At 41.1% G+C, this 15,440-nt stretch overlaps 1 protein-coding gene across 6 annotated transcripts in view; it reads right to left on the bottom strand.

Moving 5' to 3' along the window:
- Positions 1-15,440, bottom strand: part of CACNA1G (calcium voltage-gated channel subunit alpha1 G) — a 236,304-nt gene that overhangs the window by 3,210 nt on the left and 217,654 nt on the right. For all 6 annotated transcript variants that reach the window (XM_088482620.1, XM_088482626.1, XM_088482622.1 and 3 more), the window contains 2 exons: positions 5,880-6,054; positions 2,765-2,913 (listed from right to left, as the gene is read on the bottom strand). In XM_088482620.1, coding sequence (XP_088338746.1) covers positions 2,765-2,913; positions 5,880-6,054 — 324 coding nt within the window. The remainder of the gene's footprint in view (positions 1-2,764; positions 2,914-5,879; positions 6,055-15,440) is intronic.

The raw sequence follows: 15,440 nt of genomic DNA, 5'->3' as shown, positions 1-15,440 counted from the left end.
ACTGTAATATTTCAAGACCATTGCTGTAAGAGTATGAATCAGCACAGACGGTGTAATGGTTAGCACTACTGCCTCACAGCATTAAGGTCGTGGGTTCGATTCCCACTACGGCCCTAACTGTGTGGAGTTTGTATATTCTCCCTGTGCTTGCGTGGGTTTCTTCTGGGTGCTCCGGTTTCCTCCAAGACTCCAAAAATATACTGGTAGGTTACTTGGGTCCCAACAAAATTAACCCTAGTGTGTAAACATGTGAGCATGTGGTAGGGAATATAGATTGTAAGCTCCACTGGGGCAGGGACTGATGTGAATGGACAAATATTCTCTGTAAAGCGCTGCGGAATATGTGTGCGCTATATAAATAACTGGTAATAAATAATAATAAATAAATGTTATAGTTTTGCTCCTAGGTTGTTGTTATTCTTGATAATATCCCACTTTTTAATTTTTACACTGGTCAACTGCTCAAGACCAGTAATTGTCTTGTACAATGTTTGATATTCAATTATTTGTTCAAATATATAGATATTTGCTCTTGTCTTGGGTCAGTTATTTTTCAGAATGTGTTTTATTCTTTATGTATAGATAACTGTCCTATATTGTATGACATTTTCAGTATTTTCTATAATTATGTAAAATTGAAAAATGCATTGTACAAGTTATTCTATCCAATATTCTATACTCGATTTACACCCATCAGCCATAATATTAAAACCACCTCCCTAATATTGAGTAGGTCCCCCTAGTGCCACCAAAACAGTTCTGACCTGCTGAGGCATGGACTCTACAACACCTCTGAAGGTGTCCTGTGCTATCTGGCACCAATACGTAGATCCTTTAAATCCTGTAAATTGTGAGGTGGGGCCTCTATGGTACAGACTTGTTATTTCAGCACATCCTACAGATGATCGATCGGATTGAGATCTGGGGAATTTGGAGGCCAAGCCAATGCCTTGAACTCTTTGTCATGTTCTTCAAACTATTCCTGAACAATATTTGCAGTGACTGTGCATTATCCTGGTGAAAGAGGCCACTGCCATCATGGAATATCATTGCCATGAAGGGGTGTATGTGGTCTGCAACAATGTTTAGGTAGTTGGTACATGTCACAGTGATATCCACACGAATGCCAGGTCCTTGGGCGTCCATGACCTTGTCGACGGTTCACCAGTTGTCCTTCCTAGGACCATTTTTTCTAGGTACTAACCACTGCATAATGGGATAACCTCACAAGACCTGCATTTTGGAGATGCTCTGACCCAGTTGTCTACCCAACACAAGTTGCTCAGATCCTTACGTCTGACCATTATTTTTACTTCCAACACATCAACTTCAAGAACTTACTGCTCACTTACTGCCTAATATATCCTATCCATTGACAGATGCCACTGTAACGAGATAATCAATATTATTCACTTCGCCTGTCAGTGGTTTTATTGTTATGGCAGATGGGTGTACAGTATATGTACATTTGTGATAGTGGTGCCCTATCATTTATGTCTGTGCTGGGTCCTACCTTGTGTAATAGACTCTGTCCATATTGGCCCTTTCTGCTGTATTACTATGACTGTACATGGATTACATAGTGCTATGTGTGAAGAGAAATGCTTGTGCCATTTAAAAAAACAGAAACAAAAAAACATGATAAAACTAAACAAAACCACACACATATACGTGCCACATGTTTCCTGACAAAGCAGAGTTTTTGGATAGGAAAAAAAGTAAGAAACCACCTGGGGGTAAGAAGGTAAAGGCAGCAACTATCTATATTGTACAGTATAGTGAGCAGGGAGGCCGAGACATTTAGCAGGACCCAGTACTAGAGAGGGTGTGTGGCAGGCACAAGATGTGGTCGTGCATGCTCTGCCTCCACCACTGGTTTGGGCTCCTCCTGGCCCCCACAGGATGATCCTGGACAACTAGCAATTGAACCCCCTCTCAACGTCCCTGATAGCAAACACTCTATACCCTCTGTCTCCTGTCTGCACCTTCTTCATCAATCTTGTATGAGCTTATTTTGTTTTTAATACAGGATTTACTTTCGGAATGGATTTGTTATACCACTGTCTCTAGACCATGGAGTTTTGATGGATGATGATCGTGATAACAGTGACAGACACTGCAATTTAATGCACAAGATGTGCGAATCTCCTGCATTTGTAACTATGGACAGTATTAAGTTTTGATTTGTGTACTATGATTTTGGTTCCGTAGTTCTATTTTATAGCGATTCATTAAATAATCATTTAATACTAGTTTCAATAAAAAGGGGCTTAACTGTATATAACTGTATATAATAAACAGTTTATAAAGTCAATATATAATGTGTTCAGTATAATTTTATAGTTGAGTTTTGTTTGTATTTTTTTATATATATATTTTGATACAAGTTCCATTTTTCTGCAGGTAGTCGGGATGCCGGCCCCGGGATTGTGACAGGTGTCTGGATTCTAAGTGCCGGCATCCCCTTTGCCAGGAAATCAAATTGGCAAAATTATTTTCCTCATGCCTACTTAGAACAGCAAATAGTGGTCACTATGGAGAAAGGAACCCACAAGGCAGTGACTTCAGCAGTAGTAGTTTAGGATGAAGGCGGAAGGTAGTTGTTATTGGGTGCTTCAATTCAGATATGTGGCTTATCATGACATTTGTAGTGTTGACTACTTTAAACATGTTCTAAAACATTGACACCAAAGTGCTATACTTACAATACAAACTATAATCTAGTATGATACAAAAGCACATGAGCATCTCACTACATACATACCTGTCTCTGTAGCAATTTATGAGTAGGTGGGGATCGCACGGGGGCAGTGAGTTTTGGTATCGGTGTTTCTGATTTGTCGCTGTTTAGCGTTGCTTCCTGCAGAACACAGCTAATATTGCTTGAATGAGACTGTATGTGGGTGCTGGAACCTGAGAGGGTACAAAGCAAAAAGGGATTCAATAAAACAAAAAGCAAAAGGCTCATTATCTATTGTAATCAATGTAGAAATGTTTTATTTATAAATTATGTCAGTATTAAATCAAAATATACATTATCTCTAAGTCTTTCTCTGCCCTGACTGGTACAACTGGTAGCAGAGATTTTTGTATCTGGTGTTTGCTGAGACAATGAGTTTCATGGTAGTTTAGTAATCTATTTCGTTCTGCATAAGGAGCTGCAGAATACTGGTGCAAGTAATGGCTTAAGCTGCATACACACGTAAAGGTTTTCTGTCCAACCATCCAACTAGTTGATTGGTTGGAATGAAAATCTGGTAAGGTATGAAAGCAAATGACAATCAGCAATTTGCTCCCAAACGCCGGAAAATGGATAAAAACTGTTGTTTGAACAAATTGTTTTGACCAAACATTTAACAAACTTGTCTGAACGACCATTTTCATCTGTTTTCTGGCATCTAGGAGCAAATTGCTGATCATCAGTTACTCCCATACGTTACCAGACTTTCATTCCAACCAATCAACTAGTTGGATAGAAAATCTTTAAGTGTGTATGTAGCATAAGCCATTACTTGCACCAGTATTCTGCAGCTCCTTACGCAGAAGGAAATAGACTTAGGGGGGTGCCTAACCCTAACCTCCGCGCCTTCAATCGGGATGCCGAGCGCCAGTCTCCCGATTTAGGTAAAATGACATTTAACCCTTGCCGTGATTCAGCAGTCAGGAAGCCGGCGGTCAACATTGCGTCCGCCGGCTTCCCGTTTTATCAGTATCCGAACATAACTAAGTGACAGATTTTATGCTGTATACAATTCATTACATTGTTTTTAAGCCGCACTTGTCCTATGTATAAAGATACAAATTTACATTGCATCCGGAAAGTGTTCACAGCGCTTCACTTTTTCCACATTTTGTTATGTTACAGCCTTATTCCAAAATGGAATAAATTCATTTTAGTCCTCAAAATTCTACACACAATACCCCATAATGACAACGTGTAAAAAGTTTTTTTGAGATTTTTTCAAATTTAATTAAAAAAAAAAAAAAAAAAATCACATATACATAAGTATTCACAGCCTTTGCTCAATACTTTGTTGATGCACCTTTGGCAGCAATTACAACCTCAAGTCTTTTTGAATATGATGACCACAAGCTTGGCACACCTATCTTTGGGCAGTTTCGCCCATTGCTCTTTGCAGAACCTCTTAAGCTCCATCAGGTTGGATGGGAAGCGTCGGTGTACAGCCATTTTCAGATCTCTCCAGAGATGTTCAATCGGATTCAAGTCTGGGCTCTGGCTGGGTCACTCAAGGACATTCACAGAGTTGTCCTGAAGCCACTCCTTTGATATCTTGGCTGTGTGCTTAGGGTCATTGTCCTGCTGAATGATGAACCTTCGCCCCAGTCTGAGGTCAAGAGCGCTTTGGAGCAGGTTTTCACCCAGGATGTCTCTGTACATTGCTGCATTCATCTTTCCCTCTATCCTGACTAGTCTCCCAGTTCCTGCTGCTGAAAAACATCCCCAGCAGCATGATGCTGCAACCACCATGCTTCACTGTAGGGATGGTATTGGCCTGGTGATGAGCGGTGCCTGGTTTCCTCCAAACATAATGCCTGGCATTCACGCCAAAGAGTTTAATCTTTGCCTTATCAGACCAGATAATTTTGTTTCTCATGGTCTCAGAGTCCTTCAGGTGCATTTTGGCAAACTCCAGGCGGTCTGCCATGTGCTTTTTACTAAGGAGTGGCTTTCATTTGGCCACTCTACCATACAGGCCTGATTGGTAGATTGCTGCAGAGATGGTTGTCCTTCTTGAAGGTTCACCTCTCTCCACAGAGGAATACTGTAGCTTTGACAGTGACCATCAGGTTCTTGTTCACCTCCCTGACTAGGGCCCTTCTCCCCCTATCGCTCAGTTTGGATGGCCAGCCAACTATAGAAAGAGTCCTGGTGGTTCCGAACTTCTTCCATTTACGGATGATGGAGGGCAATGTGCTCATTGGGACCTTCCCCAGATTTGTGCCTCGAGACAATCCTGTCTTGGAGGTTTACAAACAATTCCTTGGACTTCATGCTTGGTTTGTGCTCTGACATGCACTGTCAAGTGTTGGACCTTATATACACAGATGTATGCCTTTTAATTAAGCTGTAAGAACATCTCAAGGATGATCAGTGGAAACAGGATGCACCTGAGCTCAATTTTCAGCTTCATGGCATTGCTGTGAATACTTATGTATATGTGATTTATTTATTTTTTTGAATTAAATTTACAAAAATCTCAAAAAAACTTTTTACATGTTGTCATTATGGGGTATTGTGTGTAGAATTTTGAGGACAAAAATAAATGTATTCCATTTTGGAATAAGGCTTTAACATAACAATGTGGAAAAGTGGAAGCGCTGCGAATACTATCAGGATGCACTGTAGATCAAACAAGTGCCTAGCCCCCATTTGGATCTCATTTAGCTGATATTTTACTGATATCATGAACTGTTCTTGTGGCACCTGTTATGGTAATGAACAATCACAGCTGTCATATTGTGGAATCTGTAATAACAAATATATCCATTATTTGCAGAGTATAAGATGTCTAAATGGGAAACCAGTGAATTTAGATATGAATGTCTTCTACATTGTATGCTGAAAGCCCATAAAGCCATTCACTCTGCGTATATGGTTTGTATTTTGCATGGAGAACTAATGTGGTGTTATAGAGATGGTACCTGGAACACAATTGTGAGGAGATAATTAAGCATACGGAAAATGTCCATCTGCCATCACCCAGAGGAAACATTACCTCTTCCAATAATATGAATCTCATGCAATACAAAGCCAGACACAACACTGTAACTATAGCTGCTTTTTCCAAAACAGAATAAGATGGCTGCTGTACATATCATTTACATCACATCTGACTGATACTACGCCCATTAAGCACCTGATTTCTGGCAGACTTGTCTCCTTGTTGCCTGGCACTCTGCACATGAGCTTTCTCTCTGCAACATGTAGCTGTCATTTGGCAATGAGTGAGTTCGGCAAACGAGAGGCTTTTTTACACTTAACAAATTCCTTTCTTTAGCAATTGATGACTTTTGCTCTGGAGAATAATCACTCTGAAATGAAAAAAATATTTTTAGAATGACAAAAACTTAGAGAAAAGAAACATTAAATTAAAACCATCTCACTATTCTCTACAAAGGGAAATCATTTCTACAATGCAAATCCTTCTAGATACAGCTATATAACTGTGGGGTCTATTTACTAAGCTGTGTTAGGAGATAAAGTGAACGGTGATAAGGTACCAGCCAATCAGCTCCTAACTGCCATGTCACAGGTTGTGTTTAAAAATGGCAGTTAGGAGCTGATTGGCTGGTACCTTATCACCGTTTACTTTATCTCCTAACACAGCTTAGTAAATAGACCCCTATGTGATATACACCAACTGTGACCTGCACAGTTCTATATTGGAGCATAAACATATTAAATAGGATAAAGGTATTTATTGCAGAACCCAAACCTCATCCCACTGGCTGAAAGAGGAAAGATTATATTCATGCCTTATGTTTTAGGTCTCGCTATTAGGTGTATTAGGGGTATATTTACTAAATTACGGGTTTATAGAAGTGGAGATGTTGCCCATAGCAACCAATCAGATTCTAGTTATTATTTTCTAGAATGTGCTAGGTAAATGAAAAGTAAAATCTGATCGGTTGCTATGGACAACATCTGCACTTCTATAAGCCTGTACTTTAGTAAATATACCCCTTATTGTACTATGGGGGTGATTCAGCAGTGGACGGAATTGCAAAGCTGCAAGCAGACAGCTTTGCAATTCTGTCCTTGCAAATGCAGCAGGAGGCTTATGACACCCCCTGCTGCATTTGTGATCCCAACACTGCGACCATCGGTCACAGGCTGGGATCACGATCGCGACAATCGGTCGCGATGGAGGACGGCGCTGGGCGGCCAGCCAGCTTAGTAAGCCTCGGCTTACTCTAGCTGGCTGGCTTGCGAGACCAAGAAACTGCTTCCGTCGATGCAGTCCCTGGCCTTGCCACTCCTGGAAAACGGGAAGGACACGCCCCCAATTCTGGGAACGCCGGCAAACCCCACCCCGTACCGCCCCTTAAATGCTTCTGCCTGTCAATAAACATTGAAGGGGCTGTGTGTGATTACACAGGACCCATTCTGCACACTCGCAGAATGGGTCTTGTGCACATACAGTTTCCCGATAATCGGGAATCTGTGTTGAGAATTGCACTTGCGTGCAATGTTGAATCTATGTACTTATGCTTTGGGAGACCAGATTTTTGGGGCTGGGAGTGGTCTAAAATATGATGCAGAATGTTAAGGTAAAAATGAGACACAGGGCGCAAAAAGCGAGTGCTCGCTCTGAATCAGGGCGTGTGGTTTTTTTTTGTTGTTGCGGCCTCTTGGACGCTCGCATAGCTGTGGGTTACCACCCACAGCTTATGCAAGCGGCCATGATGATGGTCGCGATGGTCAAGACCGTCGCGACCATCGGACTTGCGACGAGACCTTTGCGGTAGGGTCTCGTTGCCGCAAGCCCCAGTGGACTTCCTGCACTATTAGAGCAGGAAGTCCACCTACTGACATCACTAGTGATGTCAGTAGGGCCGCCCAAAAATGGAGGAGTTCCTGCAAGAACGCCTCAGTTTGCTCAGCCACCCCCCTTCCCCGCCATCCAAACGGGGCAGCTGTCATTCAACATCGACAGCTGCCCCTTTTGGATGCGAGCGCCGGAGCGAGTGCTTTTTGCGCTCGCTCTGGGGCTCGCGCACGCCGTGCGTGCGCACTGGGCCACCATCGATCCGCTTGCGAGCGGGTCTGAATCAGGCCCATAGTGAGGTACTGTAGGGGTGGACATCGGTGGGGTGTTCATTGATGGTCACCACCGATGGATACATCAATGACACAAAAAACTATCAATGGTTTGCACCCCTCAATGGCCACCGCTGCTGGGAGCACGGCGGTCCAAATAGAAATGGGGGCGGGGCTTAGCGTTCACCGCTGTTCCATCAAAAAAATAGAAAAAAAAAACAACTATCAGATTCCACTCAACAATCGATGGTAAAACCATCAGGCATCAGCAGATTACAATCGATGGTTGTTAACTATTGATGGTCGATGGCCATTCCTATAGTAAGGGAGAGGATAATGTGACAAATGTCATTCACGAGAGACCGTTTGGTTGCTCACTTTTTCCTATAGTGTTCAGTTAAAGGACATCACAAATAAAATGCAAGTTCCTGTACATTATAGTGGTAATAAATATATGGAAATGTTTAATTAATGTCCGACTTAAGACACCTTTCTGGTCAGATGAAATTATATTTTATAAATAAAGATATTTTAAGAAGTTCTTCTAGAGTTCTGTATATGTTTGAATTAATTAAACATATTGATTATATTTTCAGGGCAACTAACATCCTAAGTAAACTGCAGCAGATAATTTTATTAGCAATCGGGACTTTATTGGGGAGAATAGTCTTCAATTCAGAAAAATGTCTAATGCTGGGTACACACTGGCAGATATTTTGGCCGATCAATTGAATGGCCGATATATTGTGTGCGTCGGCCAGTGTGTGCAGTCAATTTGTCTATGAACGACGTCTTTCACAGACATCGTGTCGGTTGTGCAGCACAGCCGATACACAGTATATCTGCATATATATTGGTGCATCATGCTGTGCGTGTGGGCAGTCAGTCGACCGCCCATACACTTGCTGCAGAGGCCGCTGGTGACTGACAGCTCAACTGTAAATGCCCGCACAGTTGTGACATCAGACACGACACATCAGGCCAATAATTTGTAAGTGTGTATGCACATGCTTAGAATGCAATTTATCCTTTTTGTATAGCTTCATTTTAAACGTCGGTTACAGACATGATGTCCTCCTAATATGCACCCCAAATTACAGATATGGGCCCTCATTCAGAGCCACTCGTAAGCAGCAGCTCGTTCGCTCCGAGCGATGTTTGCCAAACTGCGCATGCGTACAGATCGTTATACGCATGCGCGAACCAGTCAGTGCGGCCGAAATTCATGTGCTCGCAAAATAGCGAATGCCTGCTAATTTGAGTGACAGGATGAGGCGTATGTGGGTGGTAACAGGGGAAGGTGCTTGAAAACGGGGAGTGAAAATCAACGCAGGCGTGCTTAAAGGTCAAAACGGGCGTTTTATGGGTGTGCATAATTAAAACAGCAGCGTCATTGACCACGTCACTGGGTTTTTGTTAGCCAGAACTGCTCGCAAAATTGTGGTAGCAAAAACCAACCCCAAGAATAGCGAACAGTTCATACCCTGTTCGATGTACTCGATTAATCTAATAAATAGCGGACATGACGTCGGATGCGAGCGGCCAGGGGGCGTAGTTTCCCAAAAAACGACCGCAAGTTTTGTTCGCTCGTTCAGACATAGAGGCGTGAACAGACCGCAAACAGCGAACGGTTCATTTGAATAGCCACCCCTTTTTTCTGAACGAACGACCGCAAATAGCGTCCAGCTCTGAATCAGGCCCATGGTGTCCTAATATGCACAGTTTACTAATAGTTTAACTATTGGCTAGATAGATATATGTGATTCTTCCTTCCATATATATGTCCTCCTAATATGCACCCCAAGTTACAGACATCATGTCCTCCTAATATGCACCACAAGTTACAGACATACAGTCTGGACACCAGTGCTTCAAGGTTTAATGCAGGTTGCATAAGCGCGCTGACTACACAGAGGTACAGACTCCATTGCTACAGGGGAGGTTCCTGCAACTCTCACACATGTACAAACACAAGGGATCTCTTGTGTTAACAATATGTAGTAAAATACTAATGCTGTTCTACAATGATATATAGTGGTGTCTATACCTCCCAACATATGAGAGTTGCCTGTACGTGTGTCCAAAAAGGGGTGTGGCCTTCCTGAAGGTGGCGTGGTCTTAGGGCACCCCACCATTTCCATCACTCTGAGGGTGTACCCAGCACTCACGGAGATGCTGGGCTACCCTCAGGCTCTCAAGTCAGACAGTTGGGGGGTATGGGTGTCCAATGTAAGTCCACACAGAGATATGGTACCCCTTTTTTCTTTTCTCTATGGGGTACGAGACAAAAAGTGCACAGTGTTCCTGACGGAAAACCCACACTACATTAGCATTCCAACAGAACCTTGCTGCTAATTGCATATCCAATTTAAAATGACTTTAGAAACTGGGTATGAGTGGAAGGGACAATCACATCCTGCCTTTGTAGTGTCACTCCTCCATAGACTTCAATCCTCAAAAGGAAAAATAAAATTTGGGGCATACAGTATATAGTATAAATAAATAAGAGTATGACTAAAGTAGGTGATCCCAAACATTATTAGGCAATTGAGGTCTTTATCCGGCAGTTGGGTACAGGTCTAAATGTATGGGAAGTAGTCTGCTTATCGACAATCACATGTAGACAAGTAGTATGTGGACCCCGGAACTTCCATACTGTTGTCATCTGTACAATGCTACTTAAAGCACTTTACAGGTGCTGACAGCACAAATGTAAACACGATCATGTAGCACCATGATTACAGCTATACTGCTGGCACTCATACAATGCTTTAAGTTAGTAGCATTTTACACTTGTTGACTTAATGGTGCAGACGTTCTGGGGTCCACGTACTTCTTGTCGGCATTGTGAGCTATCAAAAAGACGCTTGTATCCCATCTAACTAAGCGTGAATATGATTATTATTAACTAATGTAGACAAACTAGTTCTGGGAGAGAAAAATCTGGTAACTATAACTAAGAACTAACTACACATAATATGGAAGTAGTACTGTGCTATCCTTGACAGGCTAATATTGTATCAATTAGAAGTCCCGACGAGTCCAAAAAGGGTATGCCCCTCATGATAGTCAATCTGAGATAGTCAAATTTTACTCTATGGTATTGTTAATCTCCAGATTCACACTCTACAAACATATTTCTTTCTTCCAGAAATGTGACATTGCACAGCCATCTACTGAAAACACAGATAATACAAAGAAGTCTATAAGTGAGGAAGTTACAGACCTTAAATTGTTAACCTCAGTTCTGGATAAATTCTCTACTTGTTTCTACAAAACGCACAAGAGTTTATGGTCGTATATCTCCAGGGGTCCTTATGACTCTACTAGATCTAAAGAGCCGCCTGTGGAGCCTCTGGAAGCCCATAGAGTACATATTCATTGAAAATGGAAGAACCAAAGTTTGATGTAAATATCCTTGGTTAAAACAGATTTGACGATATATGCCAAGGTGATCGCCAACCATATCCTTATCACACTTGATTGGTGATTGTATTCACTCCAACCACACAAAATTACAATATAAGACATTTTGTGGGTCTTATTCATGCTAATACTACTTTTCCACCAAAATCGCCACTGAACACGGGTTTTAAGCCATGTCACAGCGGCTTGAACCCCATTTCCACCGCAGGCTGGCCCTATGATATTGCAGGGGCTTACCTCTGCCGGCACTTGGAGATTACATCATCTCCAAGCGAATGACCCGGGATATCCATTTCCACTGAGCCTTACCCGGGTTTTACCTGCGTAAAACCCTGCTTGACACCCGTGAAGAAATGCCGGGTCAGACTAGGAGCCTTTTTCACTGAGCCGCAACCCGGGTTGACAAGGCAATAACCCAGGTTTTTGCAGCGGTGGAAAAGGGTTATTAATTAAATCATATCCTTTCTTGTTCTTACCTTTAGATGGCTATTAGGCTTTTTATAGGGTCGAGTGTCCCTTTTTAATGTCCCTGCATTCATAAAGGGTATTAAAGCATTATGCTCCCAAACTGAAACTGGTATTAATTTGATGGGTTGTTTGTGGACTGTTATTTGATGGTTTGTTCATTTTAGAAGGTACCCACCAAGGTTTTCTAGACCCAGTACTATTCCTGCTAGGTAGCTGGGTCCAATCCCTCACTGATTGTGCAAAGAAACTTTAACATTTTGGTAGGAGCTCACTGTCACATTATTGGAAAAGCAATATTAAGCATAGTCCAACTCCAACCAATTATTAAAAATAGCCTTAGTTTATTTCATGGAGAAAATATCAAACTGCATTTTAGGTCTAGTGTCCATTGTAAACGTACTCAATTTGTTATTATGTACGCTTTTATGATATTTAAATTCTATTTTAGACATAACCTAATGATTACGCTTTTTTTTACAGTATCCTTTTATTTTAAGAGTTATGTCCAATTTTTTTGCTAACATTCGACCCTTTTTATTTTGTGTGCTATGTATTAGAGGTACAGCGCTTTGGTCACAACTGTGCTATGTTTGTGCCGGTATTTACCTGATGTACTGATGTATTTTTACCTCAATAAAATAATAAATGTACGTACTCTCAGTTCCTGTATAGGACATAATAATTAAACTGATTTCCCAATAACTAATGCATCATTCCCTTATAAATTATAACTCTTATCTATTGATAAAGTCTCCACCCAGTTTCCTCATTTATCTAACTTTATCTAAATTGTTCATTAGACATCAGTACAGTCTATGACATGCAGCTTTATTGCCAGATTATATAATTAAGTTTTTATTGTTTTAAACTATGTGATTAACTAAATATGAATTTATTGTTTTAAACTATATCATTATTAAGTTATGATGGGAAGGCAAGTGTGAGGCCTCTTTGGCACATACTGCGTGACTACAGAACTACAGTCTGGATTTTTGCCAGGAAACCTAGCTGGGAATAGAAATCTCTTTTTCATCTCTAAATTGCTGTATCCCACCTATTATACAGCACTGTGGAGAATGTGGGCATATTAAAAATAAATACTAATAATTATTACTGGGAATATGGAAATTCTCAAATGCCACAGTCAGCAGAATGTCCTGGACTTTTGCTACATATTTCTTTAGAGGATAAGAAAATAAATCCGCTTTGCAGAAATGTGCTTTTCACAAGCCAGAAATATGTCACCAGAAATATGGCCTTCATCACAAAAATAACTAGATTAGTATTTGCAAAAATGCTCTGTCATTAATGGTCAGCTCTCTCACATTTATTGAAGGGAGAAGATCCCTAAATGCTGCTAAAACAGCCATTTTTTTTTTGTTAAAGCATTTTTTCCATATAATTATTTTTTTAAATATATGTTTCTATTTAAAAAAAAAAAAAAAATTTCAATTTTTTTTTTTTTTAATTTTTGGAAGACTCCACTGAAATCCTGCGACTAAGCTTCCCATATAGCAGTGTGACAACACATGCACAGAAGGAAACCAACTGATTGACAAACAGGTAAGTCTATGCTTGCCTCCGCTGGGCCCCACAATCTGATCAGCAATATGTGCAGGGTTTTCATGAGCCGCAGTCCAACGTTAAAAAAGCCACTTTTCACTAGTCATGTATGCTGAATAATAACTATACAACGTACACAAATATACACTTTCAAAAACAGGTACAACATGGTACAAAAGACAGGTACAACATGTCGACATGTTCAAAATGTGGACAACCACAATGTCCACATTGATAAAAAGTAGACAGGTACATACTGTCAACACCCAATTTAAAGCCTAATCCTAACCCTAAAATTTCTATTGTTTACATTTTGACTGTGTAGACATCTGAAATGTCGATATTTTAGCTGTGTCAGCAACATTTTGACTGTCAACATTCATAGGTATCGCCTTTGAACAGTGTTGATATTATGGTGTTGACATTGTGACTGTCAACATGATACATCTTAACTGCCACATAATGGATACTGGTCCAGCCAGATTGCAGCGGGAAATGTGTTTACAGTAGCTGCAAGGTGTTCCCCAGAGTCTCTCTACTGTTTGTGTCTTTTTCTGCATTTCCCAGTCTCCATTCCTAGTTATAATAATCTCCACCTCTCTACAAATCTTCAAACGGGCTCTCTAGACCCACTACTTCATCAAAGCCCTCCAGCTCTCATCCTAACCCGCTGCTAAATGCTCCTTCCTCCCTGTCTACTCCACCTGTGTCACACCTGTTTATCTGCTCCTCCCCTTTAGAATGTAAGCTCTCACGAGCAGGCCCGTCTACCCTCTTGTACTTCTTACTTATACTTTCATCTACTCATTACTCCCCACTAGGGAACCTAACACTTGGTTGCTTACACCCTGTTGCTTATTTGAGTCTTATGATCGCTAATGCAGCAATGTGTATAAACCATGTCCTTGTCCTGCATTGTACTGTAAGTCACTGGTTTCTTGTTCATATATTTGTTTATGTACTTTGTAAGGCGCTGCAGAACACTTGTGGTGCCATATAAATAAATGATAATAATAATAATTTGTTTTAATAATATATTTAATAAATAAACTGTTTAAATCTGCAATGTTGACTGTGGCAAGGTGCTGGCAAACTGGTTGGAATGCCGGCACCTTGCGCCCATCACGCAGAATTGAATTGCCCCTAAAGTATGTTTAAAACAAAAAGTAATTGGATAATGTAATGTTTCTGAAGAAGTAAAATTAAACAGAAACTCCAGTATTTGTCATCTCTTAAAATCTTAAGTTTTTACCAAGAGATTAAACGCATAGGCCTCTATTTACTACAATCCGCATTTAAAATGCGGTTGTAGTGTGATATTTTCAACTAAATTCGTATTGCGAATTTAGGAAATATCACTTGGATGTACAATATCCGCATGCAGGGACAGACCTTGTGATAAAGCTTTGTCCCTGCGAATCCTCTTCACACACTTCTCATACTATTTTTCGCAAAAAATACTGTGTGAAGGTGCCGCCGTCAGCAACCGCTACCCCCCAAGTATAGGAAATGCTTACATAACAAATTAAAATTAAAGGGCTTGGAGTAGTTTTTCAAAACGGTGTGAAAACACCCGTTTTCACAATATTTTATTTTTTTTAAAAATGAGAGATGTGGTAAGAACTTACCTTTGTTATCTCTCTTTCTTCGAAGTCCATAGGGTCCACATGGAGACCTTGGGGTATAGGTGATGGCAAAGTCATCCGGGCACCACGCAGGTAAATTTTTCTCCCAGGATACACTGGGTCACCCTCTATACCCCGGGCCCGAGGCATCTCAGTTCGTAGTAAGCCAAAGGCCGGAGGAGGATAAAAGAGAGAGAAGAAAGTCTGGAACACTCAAGAATCACATTCTCACAGAGAAGGAGACTGAAAAACCGGTGACCAGAGCAAAACCCATCTGAAGCAAGGAGCATCAGGGTGGGTGCCCTGTGGACCCTATGGACTTCGAAGAAAGAGAGATAACAAAGGTAAGTTCTTACCATATCTCTCATTTTCTTCTTCAGGGTCCATAGGCTTCACAGGGAGACCTTGGGGATGTACCAAAGTAGTCCTTTTAAGGCTTCTGAGCTGAAAGGAGAATCCGCCGTCCAAAGGAAGCATCCTGAGATGCAAAATTATCGAATGCAAAAAACCTCAGACAGGTCTGGACAGAAGACCACTTGGCCGCCTTAGAAAGCTGAACAGCTGAGGCACCATGG

Source organism: Taudactylus pleione, unplaced genomic scaffold, assembly GCF_031769625.1.
Source record: "Taudactylus pleione unplaced genomic scaffold, aTauple2 ptg000290l, whole genome shotgun sequence".
Taxonomy (NCBI): Eukaryota; Metazoa; Chordata; class Amphibia; order Anura; family Myobatrachidae; genus Taudactylus; species Taudactylus pleione.
The sequence above is the reverse complement of the archived record's forward strand: the minus strand, read 5'-3'. Positions and strand labels throughout refer to the sequence as shown.